Raw genomic sequence first — 21094 nt, forward strand, 5'->3', positions numbered from 1 at the left:
GGGTTTATTGGAGGTGGTGGCAGTTTCTCTTTTTCTGGTCAAATTGTCAAGAGAAGAAATCAGCCACCAAGTGGGGTCCAACTACACCAAAGTGGCAAGACAATTGAACTACGGAACCAAAAGAAACGTTTGCTATGTGATCTGTACTCTGCTAAAGGCTAAAGCATAGATAAAAACAAAGGGTGGAAAGAAAGCAAATTATAACATATTTTCTCTATTATTTAGGGACGTTCTTTTTTCCTTTTTTTGTGGTTGGTCTTATATCTTAAAGCTCTATAAGTACCACCCTGCAAACTCAAATCTACATAGAGCAATAGAGAAGAGGCAGATAGAAAGAAAGAAAGAAAACGAGTGTTGAGTTTAAAAAATGAGTAACTTCCCAGTGATCAACTTTGAGAAGCTCAATGGTGAGGAGAGAAAAGACATCATGGAGAAAATAAAAGATGCTTGTGAAAACTGGGGATTCTTTGAGGTACCTCAAGAACCCATGCTTGTCTTTCCTAATTCATTTCTACATTGCCCTCCAAATATATGTCCTAGTTATTTCTTCCCATTTTCTTGGTACTTAATGTCTTTTCTTACTCTTGGCTTTCAAAATTATGTATATAGTTGGTGGATCATGGCATACCCCATGACCTATTGGACACTGTGGAGAGGTTGACTAAAGAGCACTACGAGAAATGTATGGAAGAAAGGTTCAAGGAATCAATGGCAAGCAAAGGTCTAGAGGCCATCCAAACTGAGGTCAAGGATATGGACTGGGAGAGCACCTTCCACTTGCGTCACCTCCCTGAATCAAACATATCAGAGGTCCCTGATCTCGTTGATGAATACAGGTTACAGTGCAACAAACATATATAACATTACACATTGCATGAGGAAAACATATGATATTGTCCCAAAGATTGAAAATTACTCCACCTATATTACTTCTGCTGCATTATTTATTTTTGAGTATCCACACATCACCTAATAATGATTTCAAAAACCAAAAAATAAACAAGATGGACCTGTGCATTTCCAAATTGAAACTGTACATATCTCTTTCACTAGACTCTAACATGAAGTAATAGTGCAGGAAGGTGATGAAGGATTTTGCTTTGAGGTTAGAAAAACTAGCAGAACAGCTGCTGGACTTGTTGTGTGAGAATCTTGGTCTAGAGAAAGGGTACCTCAAGAAAGCCTTCTATGGATCAAGAGGACCAACTTTTGGCACCAAGGTTGCCAACTACCCTCCATGCCCCAACCCAGAGTTGGTGAAGGGTCTTCGTGCCCACACCGATGCCGGTGGGATCATCCTTCTCTTCCAGGATGACAAGGTCAGTGGCTTACAGCTGCTCAAAGATGACCAGTGGGTCGATGTACCCCCTATGCGCCACTCCATTGTTGTTAACATTGGTGATCAGCTTGAGGTAAACTTTTCCTACTAATATGTGAACTTAATTAGTATACAGTAATAATGCAAATGCTTTTTCCACTTTCATCTTATCATAGATTATCAAGCAATCAAAAATATCATTTTTTGGTCATAATTACTTTAAAAACTTTTAATTGGTGGACTTTAATCTACATATTCATATGCATATATACATATACATATATATGTATATATAGATAAACTAGACATTTCTACAAACAAGTGAGATGCGACAAAATTAGTGATATCTAACTCTACTTGGTTAAAAAAACAGGTGATCACCAATGGTAAGTACAAGAGTGTGGAGCACCGTGTGATAGCACAAACTGATGGGACCAGAATGTCCATAGCCTCATTCTACAACCCTGGCAGCGATGCTGTCATCTACCCTGCTCCAGAATTGTTGGAGAAAGAGGCAGAGGAGAAAGCCCAGCTCTACCCAAAATTTGTGTTTGAGGACTACATGAAGCTCTATGCTGATCTGAAGTTCCAGGCCAAGGAGCCAAGATTTGAAGCCTTTAAAGAATCAAATTTTGATCCAATTGCAACTGCTTAAATATTTTCACCATCTCCACCACCTGTATGCCTTGGGAGAACCGAGCAAAGGAGCTTATGCACGTGTTTTCCAAAACAATATTACAATAGCAATAATAAACTATCATCGTAGTGCATGTTTGGATTTAAACTACTAATGTAAGACAGTGTTCCTTTATTGTGTATTGTAATTCGTACTAGTGTGTTGGAATTCCTGAAAGAATTTTCTCAGTTTTAATACGAACATAACTTTTGTTACTATGGTTGAAGTGAGTGTGTTACACGGCAAAATGGTCAACAAAAACATCAAACTTCATAACAAAAACATAACTACTTGGTTAGCAAAAACATTTATGGGCTCTTAGCTATATTATGCATTATTCTACCCTTTCTTTCTTGCTTTTCTCGGCTTCATATGCGTCCAATTTAGCAAGTTGGGTTTTGGACCACAGTGACAATGTCTCAGTGATGTTGAATGCACGACAACGTTAATGGCACCATGATGCTAGGGGAAGACAATGCCGTCAAACACACTTTCTTGAAACAATGTGTAGGCCAAAGGATGTGGATGCAACCAAATCAAGATATTCATTTCTAAGGTAGTACATTAAGCAATGATCAAATTTAAACAAAACAAAAAAAATTAGGTTGTTGTCACATTACTTTCTAATTAAAACCTTTTGTTTTCTTAACAGTAAATAAACAATTAGACCATAAATCTGGTCATTATATATTGTCATCAGGCCAAGAAAGGAAATATGGTAAATGACTCCATAAAGACATGCATAAAGCTCCCAGTGTTCAATGTTTGACCAATTAATTATAATCATTTTAATTTTAAGACGTTATGTGTTATTAAAAACTGTTTAAATCATTCTTAATTCTTTAAAACATATCTCAACATGTAAACCAACTCCTCATATGTAGTTAGGGGTGAAAATTAATTCATCTGTTTATCAAACCCATTCAAAAGTAAATCCCACAAACTCATCCATTATTATCGGTTTCAAATTTTAATATATACTCTTATTAGTATTTTATATTTAAAACTTTCTTAATTTTTTTAAATGTTCAAAAATATATTTTAAATATTGTTTGATATTTGTACTGTTTAGTTATTCAACTATTTTTCTCACATTGTCTTTTTTTATTTTGTTTACTCTCCTCAACTTTTTTTCCGTACTAAATAATTAGTTTCGTGTATCAACAATTTCCATTTTTATTCATTTTCCCAATTTGGCCGAACAAGTATCAGTATCACGAGTTTTTGTATTGAACAAAGTTTTCCATTTGTGAGCAAGCTTTTGAACAACTTTCCCAAGTGTCATATTAATTAGAATGAAAATAAATTAATAAATTAGTCTTGTATAATTTATTATAATCCAAATTAAAATTTATTCCATCTACTTATTTTAACATCTTTGCACATATATGCTTCTACCCAATATCTATAATTTTCTTCTTCTCATCATTATTTTCGTCATCTTCTTTCTCGTCTCTCATCATTTTGTCTCAACAACTATGAAATTGTATTTTCATTTATAAATATTGTACATGTGTTAAAAAAAGTTATAATAATTTATACATCTTATTTATTAATTAAACTGTAATTTTCTTTATACGAATTAAACATATTATTACATACACTTTATTCCACCTGAGATTTAGTATCTTATCTAACCTAAGTAGGAAAGTATTACAATTACTAGATTTATTCTTAGTCTATGGTGCAAAAATAAAAATTAGGAGTTAATGAGCAGAAATAGAATATGGGATATAATAATAGTAGAGATTCTGCACCAGATTTGTAGGACACGACTCTGGTGAGGGTTTAGGGTCTAGGATGAGGGTTGAAACATGAATTTAATCTTAAGTTATTTATTGGAACTTGCTCTTTTATGTTATGTCATGGTTTGAATAGTAGTTGCTCTCTTATGTTATGTCATGGTTTGAACATTAGTTGTTACAATATGATTGTGCATGTTGAGGCTGGTACAATCAATAAAGTTGACATGGTTGCAGAGGAGGCTATGAAAGATATTTGCACAACTATATTGGTGTACTACCATTTTTGTTCTTTGGAATGAAACAACATTTAGTGTTGATATATGAAGAAAAGTAAGGATCAAACAAATTACGTATAGTAGAATATAAGTATGGAGAACTATGCTCAATCACAACTCTTATTATGGAGGAGATATTGTATTTCCCCGAAGAAATATCTCCCAATTTTTCCATGTTTATGATGCTAGAATTTTATGTATCTAACGAGTGGAATTTATGTTGTCAGTCATATAGTTCCATTTTTGTTTATCTTTGTTGTTTTTTTTTTGTTATGGAGATAATTTTTGTAATAAGATTTAAATATTCCTAAAATATCCCTTATTTATTATTAATAGATTTATTCTTGTCATGTACACTCTCTAGACGGTTTTTCATCATTCCACTTTACATGGAAAGTAAAATTAAAAAAAAAAATCCACTTAACTACCAATTTCAAACACTTTTATATATTTTTTGTAAATATGATTAATTTAAATTTAGAATACAGATATAAAGATGATCATAGATCGATGAGTTTGATAAATTTCCATGACATGTAATTGATAAGTTTTTATTTATAGAAATAATAACGAAAGTGAATTACACATAATAAGATTAGGTGAAGAGACAATAATGAGGGTGAAGATGTAATAATGTTAAACACAATGTTAAAGAAGAGACTAGAAGTAGAACATAGAGATTGAATATATTGATGAATACAGGTACGACGTAACGCAACATCACATCAACAAAAAAAGGAAATGATAAAAATGATTCCACAAAATTAACGATGGATGAGTCACAATAATTGACTCAACTCAATTTGTTTTAAGCCACAAAAGCTTGACATCCACGTAAGTATTCAACTTGGGAGAGTGGAGAACCACCTTTTATAGCATACACTCTCTAAAAGCTGAAAGGTAGTTAGCACTATTGGGTGAAACCTCTTATCTCCACATAATCATATATTAGCAAGGAAATGTCTCAGCCAAAACAGACATAGACACTCAAACACGTAACCCTAACATGCATTATGCATACATTTTTACACTTCCAACATCTAATTATATGAATCTTTTAGGGAACCATTTTCATGGTTTCTAAGTTTTCCTTCATTGCTTCTGCTAGGTATCAATCTATAGTGTCATACCCTTTCCGCCATTTAAAAGACACAACCCAACAAAAATCAAAACAACTTTTTATAACATGCATGTAAGGACAAACTCCTTAATTATCACATCTTTTAATATCTTTTATTATTGTTTCTTCCAAAAGTTGATGCATTTTTTCCATAAATAAACTACTTCTACAAATAAAACTTAGACTTTTTTTTTATTTTTTTTAATAATAGTTACATTCCTTTTTAGGAATTATCTCTGCACTATTCATATGTCCTTTTTTTTATTAGTTTGATAGGCATATATTATAAAAAATAAAGTTACAATCAACCAATCAAATCCAAATCCATCTTTCACATAATTTCTAAAATATTTTAAAAATGAAAAGTTTAGTATATAATATAGATTCAGTACATATATTATTTATCATTTTTTTTTGTCCTTTATGTTTATATCACCCTTCCCCAACGTAATACTATCTGTTCTTTAAAAGAGTGTAAAACCTGCAAAATGGTGATTAAGAAATGTATAGTTTCATGTTCTTCTTACTTAAAATGTATACTTATATATATATAAGTTTTCACAAAGTGAATTAGATCAACTTTGAAGGAAAAAGTAATTTTTAGTTCAATCATTCAGTTTGTTGGTTAATCTTATCACCCAGTAGGTTTGATTTTGAGATCAAATCCAATCCATTTAATTTTTTTATTTTAGGTTGGATTTGATTGGTTTTCAGCTTTTGAAAAAGAATTAAAAATAATGATGAAATAAACAAACTAATGCAGCATCAAATATCACATCTCATGCAAAACTCATAACAGTTCAAAGTATATATTCAAATTACAATTTTAAAAATATTGGTACAGTTTTTCAAAAAGCAACACACATCACACAATCATACAAACTTGAATCCATGACCATGAAACTATTTTTTTAATCTGTTAAAGTGTCTTGGATTTTGATTCTTAGTTCATGCAATTTGATTTTGGTTGAACCTCAGAAACTTGATCATTATCCTTATCTCTATGGTTAGGGCATCATTGATCATGACTCATATAAAGCAGCCTTTTATAAAAGGTTTAGTATTCATAAATAAACCTTAACACTTTGACTTGTCTACAGTTGAATTGAGTTTGGGCCCACGTACAATTATCTATTCTTTTTTGGGCCATGTAGTCTACCTCGCATTTGCTCGAATACAGTCTGTTAGATCCACAAGTGGTCCTTTTGCATCTAATTTATAATTTTGTCCTCACATTTTGGGAGTTTATTTGGACCACTTCCTATATTCTATATAATATGCATGAATCGTTGTTTGGTACAGTTATAATCAAGGATGCAAATTATTATTGGGGACCATATTCTTTTTAATCAATAACTTTTTTTATTTCTTAAATCACTTTGAATCTAAAGATATTATTCACTTTGAGTGTCATGGACAAATGACACCTTTGATATAATATTATCATTAAATTTGTTAAAGTTATGTAATTTTAATAATTAACTCACACTTCATAACTATAATATAATGTAACCTAATGATTAAACTAATTAAATTTAACATATATGTAAAAGTAGAAATTTTTTATTAGAGTCTCTCTTCTAAAACCAAATATGTTTTTGGATCTCTTGTCCTCTTCTATGTTAGTTCCATTTGTTTAAGCGATGGTATCAACATCATAGAGTTTAGATATGTATAACAAAATAGACATTTGTGAACAATAAATAAATATCAACGAGTTGAAAGAATGTGGACTTAACAAATGATTTATACAAGTTGACGATATAAAATAAAAATCTTAAAATAATAAAAAATTTAAGCTAGACGAAATATCGAAATTAATATTTATACGATAAGTAATTTACACCGATAGCATGTTAATTTTTAAATAGTGCATGTAAAATAAATAAAAATATCACAAAGAAAGAACAAAAACCATTTTATTTAGAATGATACTGTTTTCATGAAGATAATTAATTGTTGAGATGACTATAAAATTTAAAAAATAATAATACAGTTTAAATGAAATTTAAAAACATGGTTATTTCATGGTAAAGAATTACATAAAAAAATTACGACTCTGGATAATTATTTTTTAACTAAAAATATTATTATTAATACATATTTTTTGTTAATAGAAGACTTGAAACTACAACTTATTTCTTCATATCTTTCGCTTTTATCCTTAAAACAACTTTATATATTGTAAAATAAATTCGGAAACTATATTAAAAGTGTAGGTTATGATAAATATTTAATAGATAGCTTCAACAAATTATAATATTCATCATATTAATTTTCAATATAAATTTATAAAAAAATATTTTATCACCTTAAACTTATTATTTACAGTAAACTATATATCATAAATTTGAAACATGCAAATATAAAAATTCTAGCATATTTTTACATATTCAAATTATATTTTCTTTCGCATGCAAATAATTCATTCAATTTATACAAATATGAAAATATATAGTAATATACATTCTTAATAGTTTATTTTATTTTTCATTTTTTTATCTTTAAATTGACTAAACGAAGAGAAAGTCAAAATGTAACAAGTAACATCCAAAATCATGTATTATATCAACAATATATATTACCACATTTTTATTTTTTTTAACAGTTTTTTATCAATTTAAAGGAGGAAATTAAATTAATATATTTTAATAAAAATGAATTAATTAAAAAATATTAAATTCTAGAAAAAGTTATATATATATATATATATATATGTGTGTGTGTAGATATTCTAAAATATATTCTACTTGCTACTCTAACATATGATGACTAGCATATGATTATGAGAGTTTCACTCATCAATGATTCCATACTTTGAATGTCGTGTTCCTCTGTTACAAATTAAGCACCACTTATGACTAGAACCAATAAATGATGTTCTAAGGACTATGTTTCCCAAACGATAACAAAACCAGCTCTTTGCCAACCATGCATAGCTACTCAAATATTCCATCACAAGATAATATATACTTTAAAATATAGCCTCTGTCATTGAGTCTTATTGGTATTTAATGAGAAAATTGAGTATTATTGGGTATTTAAGGAGAAGAGGTGGGACATCCCACCTCAATGAGAGATAAGAACATTTTATAGTATATAAGTGAGTGCAAATCTTATCTTATAAATCAGTTTTATAAAGTTAAATTAAGTTTAAAGTTTATTTCTCAAGTATCAAAGTCATTTAAAGTCTATCATAGTGAGAGTTTGTTGGACTTATTAGACCATCTACTATCGGACCACCTATTATATAGTCTCACGCACGAGTTGACAGTCTCAGCGTGAGAGAGTATGTTAGAGATTTCACATCGAATAAATATAAGAATATTTCATAGTATATAAGTGGATGTAACCTCATCTTATAAACCGATTTTATAAGATTAAGTTAAATTTAATAAAGTCCAACTTTAGAAGAAAAAAAAATACTTGTACTAAGGAAAGATAAATGTGAATTACTTATAGAATTATTTAAAAGAATACAATATTTAATGTGTGTTGATTAAGATTAAAGAGGATTGTTTAAAACTTCGAATTTTAAGGGACTCATATTTATAAGCTATGTAACACAAATACTGACACGAATATTGATACGACACAAACATAGAAATACGTATAATTTATTTTTAAAATGTAGGATACGAGGACATATATCTATATATTATATAATTATGAATTATATAAATTGACAATAAAAATTTATGTGTATTAAGTATGTTTCAGTTTTTTTTAGCATAAAGATATTTTTATGGTTGGTTCGAAAAGATTTGTTCCTTATTTTTATAATCATAATAAAAATTTATACAATAAATTTGAGTTTTTAAAAATTAATATATTTATTCTTTTTAAAATTATGTTAGAATTGTCAGAAATCAAACAAATATTTTTTGAATTGGACACTTAACCGATAAGTATCCTACAAGTATCGTGTCTCATACGTGTATTCGGCACAAACACGACATTTAAGAGGAGTGTCCAAACTTCATAGTTTATAAGATTCACGTTAAAGGGTCATTTTTATCGATAAATTGCTCTTAAGTTACTCTCCGTATTTTTTTTCTTCCCTTCAAAGAAGCATATTACATTAAAGAAATAATTATAAGAGGTAATAATTTATCTTTATTTCTAATTTAGCAAATGGAAATCAAGATACATTCTTAAAAGAACAAATAATGGTATTCCATAAGCCAATGGCTTTTATCGTGCAACAAATATAATAATAGGATTGAGATGAAATAAGAACAATGGGAAAGAAGAAGAGCAACCTTCCAAATAATGTTACATGATATGAACCGAAAATATATTATTTGCATAAGTATTGGCAATTTATAAATATAATATAACACTTTATCTTCTTTGTTATCTATTCTTGAAACTATTTGTTTTTTCTTTTAAACCTTAACTGATGATGATAACAATCAATGACAAATGCACCAACCATATCTGTCACTGATAAATGCATCACTCATGTCAATTAATGCAGAGTTATAATATCAATTTTGGGAATTGATTTTTAAGTACTGTATAATCACAAATTTATAGATATTTGAGCTAAACATTTAAATGAAAATTTTGAATACCATTGAAAAAATTAATGCCCAAACTAAGCAAGTGGAGAGCTTAACAATTTACATATCTGAATGCACCCTTGCCCTTTGATTGGATAATTCCTTAATCCAAGCTTTATTTCATCCAAAAGCTTGAAGTTCTTTAATTAATCTAAGTAAATTAAGCTAAAAATGACATGATTTAGGGCGGTTAAGGCGTAGACTCGGGTAAAATAGTCATATTATAAGTTTATGATTATGGTTAACTAATCCTAATTATTAATTTTCAAATATCTAATATTAGGATTAAGAATACTGTTTTATTATTTGCTTTGGAATTATTTTAATAAGTCTTTATTGATATTCCTGAAAAGAGAAAGAAAGTTGCAAGTTGCAACGTGTTAGAGAGAAAAAGGAATTAAAAAAACTGAGGTCCATATGTATACAGCCCAAAGAAAATAACTTTGCATTACAGAGCATCTATTTTAGAATGATATTTTTTTTTCTTCTGAAAATCCCATTCTGAAAAACAACTTTCCATTCCAGAAGACCACATTCCAGAATGAGTTTTTTGGCTTACGGATTTTCAATTTTGAAATATCAATTCCATAACTTATTCTTAGAAACCTGATTTTCGAAAATACTCACGCCACCCTAATCATCAACGAAACCTTCTCAACATACCAACAACTTCACCGTACCTCTTCCAAGCTCAAACTTTGTTGTAACAACCTCCACAATTCCACCTGCAACCCATGGAAGCTGTGTTTTGAAATAAAATATGAAGGGCAATTTAGTATCTCAAAAAATAATGGGGTGCAGGAAGAAGAAGGATGGGGTGCAACAAGAAACAACAACCCAATAGAAAAGATTTGAGAGGATAGTCCATTTTAACTAGGGGTGACAAAGTGGGGCGGACCGTGCGGGCTGGCCCGCATAACCCGCAGTCCATGTGGGCCAAGTGCGGGACGGGGCGGGTTGGCCCGCATAACTTTAAAATGTATAATTTGTTTTTCTACACCCCCATATTTTCTTTATGTAGCCTCATATTTTACATTTCGAAAATTTTAATAACATCTTATTATGCATGTTTCATGAAAATAATATTATGAGACCATTTACCCAATACATTTAAATGAAAAAAATTAAATTTTTATTTAAAAAATTATTTTTTTAATAAATAATTCTTATGCGGGATGGTCCGCCCGCGGGACAACCCTTATGCGGGGCGAGTTAAAAAAAATCAACCCGCAAATTTTATGCAGGGTAGGCCAGCCCGCATTGCCACCCCTAATTTTAACTACAAGTCTTAAGTTCAAATTTGGTTTTTTTTCCTAAACCTCCATAACTTCTACTGAACCTCCATAGGTCAGTCAAAAAGACCATTTTTTTCCTTAAAAGTATAAATTTTGAATTCTACAAAAATGAAAATACTTTTTTTTCTATTTACACCTCTTGGACTGTAGAATCTGGAAATATCCTCTGGATTCTACAATCCAAAATATATTTTTTTCTTTAAGAAAATACATTTCGGATTATAGAATTCATAAGGTATTCCTGAATCTAAAAATATATTACATATGATACAATTCGTAACACTCCCTTACTATTATATGTATTATGTATTGTACAATTCGGAAGGTAAATCTAGATCCATAATTTTCTTCCAGATTGTAAGTTTAAAATGTGTTACGGATTGGACAATTCAGAAGACACTTTTGAATTTGGGTTTACCTTCCAAATTGTACAATCTGAAATACATATTACCCTAAGTGGTGTTATAGATTATCCAATTTGGTATACACGAAAAAAAAAAGCAAACGAGAAATGAACTCTAAAAGCACGGCAAAACATACCACAACCACCAACATAGATTGGACAATTCATAAGACATTTCTGGATCCAGGTTTACCTTCGGAATTGTACAATCTGAAATACATATTACACTAAGTAGTGTTATAGATTGTACAACCTGGTATACACGAAAAAATGAAAAAAATAAGCAAACGAAAAATGAACTCTAAAAACACTGCAAAACTTACTACAATCACCAACGTTCAAAATGTGTTATGGATTAGACAATTCAGATGACACTTATGAATCTGGATTTACCTTCAAAATTGTACAATATAAAATACATAATCTAAGTGATGTTGTAAATTGTACAATCTAATATAAAAAAAAATAAAAAAAATAAAAACAAACGCAAAATTAACTCTAAAAACACAGTAAAATTTACTACAATCACTACGCGTTCACTATCGAGCACCATAATCAACCGCTACAGTCATCCAATACCATTTGAAAGTAAAGAATAAACCATAGAATAATAGTATTGGAATTTTAAAAATATATGGAAATATAGGAAAAAGGATGAAGTTGCTGCAAGAATTTGCTCCAAATTTTTATATAACTGTATTAAATGCTCTGGTAACTTTTTTTTTATCATACCTACTAATGGTCACCTAGTTGAAGCCGAATTTGTCTTTCATTTAAGATACTTGCAGTCTCATAAAAAAAACGTTTATCTTATAACAAAAGAAAATTATTTTAGGCATAATTATATAAGCTATATGTTAGTTGCTAAAATTAAGATTACGATTCACCTAGTGATGATTAGGGAGGAAAAGAACTTTCTAAAATACTAAATTTAGGAGAAGCCGTCACTAATTATGTTGATTGGGAAAGTGATCATAAGAACACATGAAAAAAAGTAACATGTGAAAGTGAAAGTGAATTCAAAAGTTCGAAGTCCGAGGTAGTTGGCCAACCAATTCGCAGAAAACTCTCCTTCACATTGGCAGCAAAGTGCACGCAATTTCAGTTCAGCCATTGATATGTAATCCACAAGTACCAACCATTCACATTATTGCAGCAATTCTTCGTTCAGTCCAAACTATAAACAAATTACGTACCAAGAAAGAAAAATAAGTTCATTGGCCATAAAGAAATTCAGAAAAAAATAAAAAGGAAACAAGAGATCCAAAGAAGAAATCCTTTCAGATTTTTGCATGTGCTTCCTTTAGGTTATTTTTGCATCTTTTTTCTTAACCAAATCTACTACTTTCTATGTTTCGTTCTTCTAATTGCAGATATGGAGAGAAGAATTCACAACATTAAAATATTTGAGAATTTAGCAAACTGGATTGCGTTAATAATTGATGTGAATTTAATAATATGTGAACTTTGTTAAATGGTAATAATAATATTAGAATTACTATATTGTATGATGTAGGTGCAGCACTGAAATTACATTAGAACGAAATTCTTTTGTTTTGATATCAAGTTTGATGCCCAGAGTTTTCTTGCTGGTATTAGAGAAGAGAGGAACTGAAGGATATAACAAGAATAATAATTAAAATTTCATTTATTAGAATAACTCATCCTTATAATAGTAGTATGCACATGTCTAACTTATCATCCAACTTTATAAATGAATTTTCTTAAAATATATATATAATTGTTAATGAAAAAGACTAACACTTATAACGCCTGGGAAATAGCTAAAAATACATTTAAACGGTGGAAGATTTTTCTTTTTTATCCAAAGAAAATGAAGTTCAAGTTAAAATTATTAAATAAAAACTATTTTTTAAAAATAATAAATAATTAGTTTGACTAAATTAAATATTATTTTAGAATCTTAAACAATTATTAATATTTAAATTAGTTTCTTGTATTATATAATTTATAAATTTGTATCTAATTAATTATTAAAATCTAAATAATAATTAATAGTTAAAATTTTAGTAAAATTTTAATAACTAATTAGATATAAATTTAAAAATTAATTATCAATAATAAGAATTAATTTAAATATTAATAATCTTTTAATCTTTAAAATAATATTTAATTTAATTAATATAATAATAATTTTTTAAAATTAGCTTTTATTTAATAATTTTTTAAAATTAGCTTTTATTTAATAGTTTTTAAGATATGCCACTCAATTTATGTTGAGTTTGCTTATGCTAACCAAAAGACTAAAATAAAGGGTTGTGATTGTTTAATTAACAATTAGAGAATCCATTTAGTCGAAACACGATAATATGCAGAATGCATTTTATTTATAAAATAATACTACTTAAAAATATGTATAAAAAATATTGAACAATTATGGCAGTTTCCTTTAACAACACTTCTCTACTTTCAAGCATTTTTGGTAAATATATTTATATTTCTAGCTAAATCAAAATTTTAGCAAATGTGCTATGGTCGAAACTGTTTTCTTTTTTTTAATCGAGACAACGATTACCATGACAAAACTCCCCCAGTAAAAGCTATTATAATATTATAATAAGAGTAATATATGTTGACTTGATCCAAATTACGTGTTATAATATCACTTCAAACATTATTATTCATCATTTTCATTTTGAACTTCTATTTCAAAAGAAACATGTTCGACTTTAAAAAAGACAATTAAGAAAAATATTCAGTTCCCTTCTTTTTATTGGTATTTTGACACCCCATTTTAATACATTCGTAAAAAAAAATTATCCTTTATTTTTTTCCATATTCTCTTGCTAAAAATGTGCATCTTCATGTCATTATAGTAGACATTAAATAAATAAGATCCAATGAAAATTTGTAGAAAAAAAAATGTATGATGGAATTAGAAACAGTTCCTCAGCAGCAGCATGCAATTAGCGGAAGAATAACCACCACACTTAACTGAAGTATTTTCAACTCAATAAGGAAAACAATATCACAAGTTTCTCTGCTTTTACAACCCACCAAGATCTTAGGCAGAGAAACAAGGCATTGTTGTAGCCTTTTTGAATTTCTCTGAACTCAATGTTGATGAATAGTAGAGCAGCAAAAAGGAAGATAAAGCAAATGATAAAAAGGTGGTGGGTGAGTGGTGGGTGAGTGGTGAGGTACACTAAGGGCCAAGTATGGAAGAAGGGAGATGGGGCAGAATTATAATAAGACATACAAATTCTGGTAGGTAATGCTCTACTATTCCTACAATTTTCTTATCTTATTTTAAGAATGGGAGAAGAAGATTATTCCTTTGCCGCTGCAATGCATTGAAGGAGTTCATCACCTTTTCCTATTTATTTAAACTAAGAACATGGGGTTCAGTTTCACCAACTAAAGAAACTAAACCCAACTCAGCATACCATAACTTGGTGTGTTACCTCTTCAGACATGAAAAGGGTATAGGCAAATGTTTCATGCTGGAAATATCAAACAACTCTACAAACCTCTGATCTGAAACTCTTGCTTTGGCGGCTGCAAAGCGCTGGTACTCATCAAAGACAGATGACAAGCACCACTTCTGTAATTTTCTATAGCATCCTACTAAACAACCTGTTCGGTGCTGCACACAGAAAAAAAAAAGGGAAGAGTTTACATACTTTTAACAAGAATAACTCTTACGTGTAGATTTTACAGAAGAGGGGGGTAAAATCCAGAAAAGATCTCACCTTTCCCCGCTTACAGTGAATTATAACTGGGTGATTCCTGACATCTGCATTATTGACCACCAAAAGTTATTGCTAGTAAAATGAATTGCTGAAACTAGACAGAGTTTTGATTAGTAACAGTAAAGAACTATATCATACCAAGGACAACTTTCAGTGCTTCACGGATTGTGTCCTCTGGAATGTTCACAAAAGGTTCCTGGATGCACAAGTTTCGTAAGGTTATAAGAAGATTTCAAATTATCAAAAACTTGCTAAAACATAAAATCAAAGTTCCGTTATCATCTTTTACCAACTAAACTTGTTGGCAAAGAAAAGGAAGAGATGAGAGAGCGTGGTTAAAATACAATTTGAAGAATAGATGGTTTATGCAACTTTAATTATAAACTGTTATAGAAGGTAACTTTTACAATAATTACCTTCAAAATTGTACCAACTATTTCTTATTAGTTGATAGTGTATGTAATATTTTTTTACAATGATGGTGTATAAAAATCGAACCCTTTTATGAGTTCATCAACCACCAATATTGATTGACCTAACTATTTATGGGATCCAAGGTAAGCTTTTATTTTATTACTAACCTATCTATATAGACCTAAATCATACACAATAAACAAAAATAGAATATACCACCACTCAATTCCCATTCATCAAACTATCATCTTTTCCCCTGATGGAGTCAGATATGAATAACCATGAAAATTAGAAGACATCAGAACATTCTCCAAGTCATATATTACACAAAAACAAAAAAGGATAGGTAAAGGGCACGAACGCAATTCCAAAATTAAGGAAAGAGACGCAAGTCAGATATCATTATAAAAAATGACTTTAATAAAAGTATTGCTTTCCCTTGTTTTCCTTGGCATATAGATCGGTCAAAAAACTTAATATTCAAACAAAATCCATGGAATAGAGAGTCTGGAACTCAACAATAAGGGTAGAGTATCTCTATGTTAATTCAACGGATCTGGTTCTTCTAGAATGAGGAAATACACTTCAGATAAATGAAGTGTAGTATTTAGATAATCTACAGTTAAAAAATTTGGCAAAATCAAATGGATATATAACAAACATTAAAATCAATTATAATCACAACCTTGATTTTCTGATCAAGAATTGTGAGTGCACTCTACATCTCCTCACTTGGCAAATCCAAATGCAACATACAAAATGCCCTAATATACCAGTAACATAAATTCCATCTCCAAATGTACTAATGAAATATTCCATATACTCTTAAGATTTGCCCTTCCTTGATATTACCTTCTTATCTTTCCAAGGTGTTTATGACTTTGGTGCTACTTCTGTATAATTATTAATTTCTTTCCCCGTTCTTTACCTTGTACTTGCACTATAATAAAAAGGCAAACCTGTGTTCTTCTTTAACAGTTTTGGTTTTCAAATGGTTCCATTATACAGACAGCAAGTATAATACATGGTCTCCAACTGTTAATTATTCTCGAAAAAACAATGATTGTGATCATTTTAGATAACCAGGGAAAAGACTTGACATGCCAGCTTGGATTCCCTCAACCGTGATTTACATATTCTAAAGCTGGTAATAAATACTTTCACTGTCCACATACTAGTGAGGATTGAAGAGGTCTCTCTCACACATAAATATGCTCAAGAAATAAAAACAATGGATCTAATCCGAACAATAATGAGACCAAAACTGACATGACAATATAATAATGGTACCTGAAAAGCTGCGATATTAAAATTCAGCAAGCAAAAGTTTCCAAACAAACATTTTCCTAAAGCACTTTGTAAAGTTAGGGATATTTCAAAAAGTTACACCAGAAGACACCAGCAGGAATAGAATAGAAGGAGGAGGAGGAAGAAAAGGAATAACAAGTAAACAAGTTGAAGAAGGAATAATCCCAAAAGCCAGCTTTACGTTCCCTCTTTTTTCCTTCCAAGCTTGTCATAAACCCATTTGGTTAAACAGTACTTGAAATCAAAGCATCCACATAACGGTAACAGTTCATCAGATCACTAATTATCCACAGCCATGCCTCCTCGAGAGATGAAAGAAATTATGCTAAGCAATATACAAGAGAATGGAATGACAGGTCAATTGGGTTAGATAGATGTCCATTGATCTTAGAGCAAGCTGTTAATTTTTCATTTTGTTGTAAACTTAGTGCAAATTGCAAAGACGAAGAACAATCACAATCAAATTCAGAACTTAGGGATAAATTTCTTGTAGAAGCACTTACTCAGTAAGATGAATTAAATTTCTCGTGTTAAAATCAATTCATGCACCTCTGCTTTCAGATAAGTTAAAAACTTAAACTTGATTCACGGAAAAAAAAAAATCAAAAGAGAATAAGCGGATTTTAACTTCCAAGAAAGCTTGATTGTTTTTATGTCTGTTATCTTGTTTTGTAGATATAACTCCTTATATAGAATATTATATATACACAGTCACTCAATCATAAAACAATCAAACCCAAATCAAGTCAGAAATCAGTAGAACACAAAAAAGGTTGAAGCCAAGGAAAGAGACCTTATGACCCTCGATCCCAAAATGATACAGCTTGATCCCATTTGACTTGAGAAACTCCATGTTGGCCTCCGGATACGGCTCAGGACACAGATATCTAACAAACACCCAATCAAACAAGCAAACAATCAGCAACATCATGCAAGGAGAAGACTTTACTAACAATTCATCAATTGGGTACTCAAAAACAATCCCAAAAGCATCATCAAACTCAAACACAGACACACACACACATGGTAACAGCAACGCCAGAAGAGAAAAAAAAAAGATAGAGAGGGTGATTGAGATGAGGGGACAGACATGATGGAGCGGAGGCCAAGGGTTTGGAGGAAGGAGAAGTTGGCAGGTTCGGGGAAGCCAGAGCGGAAAATGCCATTATCAACCATGGCGAAGTTGAGGGGCGGAATGAAGAGATCCTCCCCGTCGAGCTTGTCGGAGGCACCGTCCGCAGCAACAGCAGTGGTTTGCGAGAGGGTGTGATCGGTTATAGTGAGCTGGATTTGGCGGCACATCGGAGTGTCTTGGTGGTGATGGGTGTGTTGAAGTTCTGCGGCCACTTGCATATCAAAGTTTGTTTGAAGTAGTATTTGTTTGTTTTAGGATGATAAAGAGACACAGAGAGAGAGAGGGAAGGAGGGAGAAGGGTGTAAAGGAAAGTATTATTATTACTATTAGTATTGAGAGTATGTGTGAGAGAGGGAGTTTATATATTATAATAATGGTAGTAGTAGTAACAGAGAAAGGGATCAAAAGGGATATTCCTTAAGGTGGTGGCAATGTATTATGGCCTTTGGTGGTGCCCCTTCAAGCTCAAAGCCCTTTCTTTTGACTGAAGAGAGAAAGAAAGAATGGATGGAAGTTAAAGAGGTGAAGAGGTGAAGAGGTGAAGAGGTGAAGAGGTGAAAGGGAAGAGGGAGGAATAAGCCATATATATACACATTGTCCCTAACAACACCATCATATCACACTCTCTTCTTTTTTTCTTTCCTTTGAAATAAACAATTCAAAAACATCCTAAGACTTTGGTTTTTTTCTTCTGCTTTCTAACCTATCTTCTATCAAACATGATTAGTGTAATAATTTCAGATAAGATCATGGGTGGGTGCAGTTTCTTAGTTTAACCGATCATTTATCTTGCTTCTTTAACTTTGTGTTCATATTGACTAATTTGGGTAAGTTTTTCTTCTTCTAAACTAATCTTATTCTAATGTTATCAAATTATAGTATAAATAACACCTTTGTAATTATATATAGATTTCAAATTTTAACTCAAAATTACTTAATATTAAATACTCGGAGTGAAAGTGAAAAATTTAGAGTATTTTATTTTGAGTTTAAAAGGTCTGAAAGATTCTTTTATTTTTTAATTAGAGTTGGAATTTTTCTTCGTGAAAATTTAAACGGAAAACTCCTATCCTTATTAGAAAATAACCTTAAAATACTTAAGAAATTACATATAAGCTTTATCCTTCAAAATTATAATAGACTTATTTTTTATGTAGTTATTGTAAAATTGAATTAATTCAATATATAATATGTAATCAATAATATCAGTCTTTATCTTAAAAATATTAATTTATAACATACATTTAACTCTACGTATAAATAATGGATCAATAAAACTCAAATACATTGATTTTCTAAACTGACGACTTATTCAAATATACAAACATTCCACATTAAAAAAAAAACTAAAAGTATGTCTTAATTATCCTTGACGGGAATTATAATAATTTATTTTCTCTATTCCTCTTAATTTTTATTTTAAAATTGATTTATACAACTTTAAAAATACAATAATTTTTATTAATTATAATAAAATAGTTGTTTAATTTATTATTTTACCTTTTTTCTCCCTCTAACCTTATAAATATAAGTATAATTTTTTATTATTTTAAAAAAATATAAAAATATAATTGGTAAAAGATAATCATTGTCATCTTGAATTTACAAATAAAAAATAAATAATATTTAAAAATCCAACACTTAAAAAAGGAAACAGTATTAAATTAACTAGCGGTCTTGTCCCCTTCTACTAACAAAGCTATTTTATGATTTTTTTTAACTTTTTAAATTTTAAAGTAACTCTAAATAATCTATCAACAGAAAATAAAATGTAACTAACCATAAATGGCATTACTGTAAAAAATAATTAAACTTGATATATTTAAATATAGTTTTTGGTATCAATATTTACTCAAATTTACCTATATTATAACTATTTTTTTACCCATTTTCTTACAATTTTATTTTTTATATTTTAAATTTTCATTATAATATTTTTTATAATTATATTAAATGTTTACATAACTCACTACTAGAACAAAAAAATTAGCTTAAAAAAATGTCGGCTAAAATGAAACGTATCTAGTATTGTTCAAACCAACTATAAAATGACACAAAACATTTAAAATTATTTTTAATAACTTCAAAATCAGATAAATATTATAAATATTTTTTAATTATGTAAAATGTTTGGATTTGTTTGACCAATGCTGAAGATAAGAAAATATAATAAAATAAAAGACATTATATTGGTTTCACCGAATCTAATTAGTTTATAATTTTATTTTTTTATAAATATCATTATATAGAATGATTATTTAATTTTTAATGTAAAAATGAGTATTAACATTAGTTAAACCCACACTAAATTAATATTATATTAATTAAATAATATATTATTTTACATAAATATAAAAATCAAACTATAAATAAACTAAACCAAATTGAGATTATAAATAAAAGTACAAATTTATAATTATAAATTAAAATAAAATAAATAACTTTATTACATATAAATAGTGTAATTTTTATATTCATCATTATTTTATTATTATAAACTCAAATAATTAAGGCTCCACGCATTTACAGACTTAGCCAAATAATTAAGGGAATAATAGTTACATCTAGATGTTTCTTGCAATGTTGTGCATTACTATTCATATTACTTCTTCAATTAATTTTATTTCCCTCTCCCTTTTTTTTCTATTTTGTTGAATGTTTAAGTTGAATTTCGTTTCAGTTGAATTTTGTGTATTGTGTTAGATAAACAACATGGGAAAGTAGAATTTCCAGACATTTATAAATTAGTGAATGAAAACGACATATTACCTATTAAAGTTTTCACCCTTCCTGGACTGTGATACTTCTCACTGGTAACTTATTTTTATTTAGTTACACTATGCTCTCACGCTTTTAAACTTCTGTAGAACAAATTTAAATAAATACAAAATATAAAATTTATAAATAAAGTTTCTATGCTTATTTTTATTAGAAATTTATTTTTCTAAATTTTAGTTTATTTTAACTCTCTAAATTTAAAGGATAGTCTTAGTAGTGTTACATTGATATAAAGTAGACTAATTATACATGTTAGGTGATGATAATCCTGTTCTTGCGAGCTAGGATAAAATATTGTTAGGGTAGGATTTGATATTTAGAATACTAGATGATCTTGTTGCGGAAGTGT

The 21094-nt window shown here is 29.4% G+C and overlaps 2 protein-coding genes across 2 annotated transcripts; one reads left to right on the top strand and one right to left on the bottom strand.

The window, feature by feature from the left end:
• The first annotated feature begins 305 nt into the window (after positions 1-305).
• EFE (ethylene-forming enzyme) lies at positions 306-2220 on the top strand. Its single transcript, XM_068628975.2, has 4 exons — positions 306-472; positions 610-836; positions 1079-1412; positions 1692-2220. Exons 1-4 carry the CDS (start codon positions 368-370, stop codon positions 1971-1973), a joined length of 948 nt encoding a protein of 315 aa, XP_068485076.1. The 5' UTR covers positions 306-367; the 3' UTR covers positions 1974-2220.
• A 12128-nt stretch (positions 2221-14348) lies between these two features.
• Positions 14349-18638, bottom strand: LOC137823732 (inositol diphosphatase DSP4). The gene is made up of 5 exons (XM_068628976.2): positions 17923-18638; positions 17626-17719; positions 15249-15306; positions 15111-15154; positions 14349-15004 (listed from the first exon to the last, which is right to left on the bottom strand). Exons 1-5 carry the CDS (start codon positions 18183-18185, stop codon positions 14819-14821), a joined length of 645 nt encoding a protein of 214 aa, XP_068485077.1. The 5' UTR covers positions 18186-18638; the 3' UTR covers positions 14349-14818.
• Positions 18639-21094: the final 2456 nt, after the last annotated feature.

This window comes from Phaseolus vulgaris, chromosome 8 (genome assembly GCF_051622355.1).
Source record: "Phaseolus vulgaris cultivar YP4 chromosome 8, ASM5162235v1, whole genome shotgun sequence".
Classification (NCBI taxonomy): domain Eukaryota; kingdom Viridiplantae; phylum Streptophyta; class Magnoliopsida; order Fabales; family Fabaceae; genus Phaseolus; species Phaseolus vulgaris.

Bases quoted from the DNA above. Each gene is read 5' to 3' on its own strand.
- EFE (XM_068628975.2), top strand. From the start codon at position 368: ATGAGTAACTTCCCAGTGATCAACTTTGAGAAGCTCAATGGTGAGGAG. The intron at 473-609 runs GTACCTCAAGAA...TTATGTATATAG, and splicing joins AAAACTGGGGATTCTTTGAG to TTGGTGGATCATGGCATACC. The intron at 837-1,078 runs GTTACAGTGCAA...GTAATAGTGCAG, and splicing joins GATCTCGTTGATGAATACAG to GAAGGTGATGAAGGATTTTG.
- LOC137823732 (XM_068628976.2), bottom strand. From the start codon at position 18,185: ATGCAAGTGGCCGCAGAACTTCAACACACCCATCACCACCAAGACACT. The intron at 17,720-17,922 runs GTCTGTCCCCTC...GGTGTTTGTTAG, and splicing joins CTTGGCCTCCGCTCCATCAT to ATATCTGTGTCCTGAGCCGT. The intron at 15,307-17,625 runs GTCTCTTTCCTT...TTGTGCATCCAG, and splicing joins TTGGGATCGAGGGTCATAAG to GAACCTTTTGTGAACATTCC.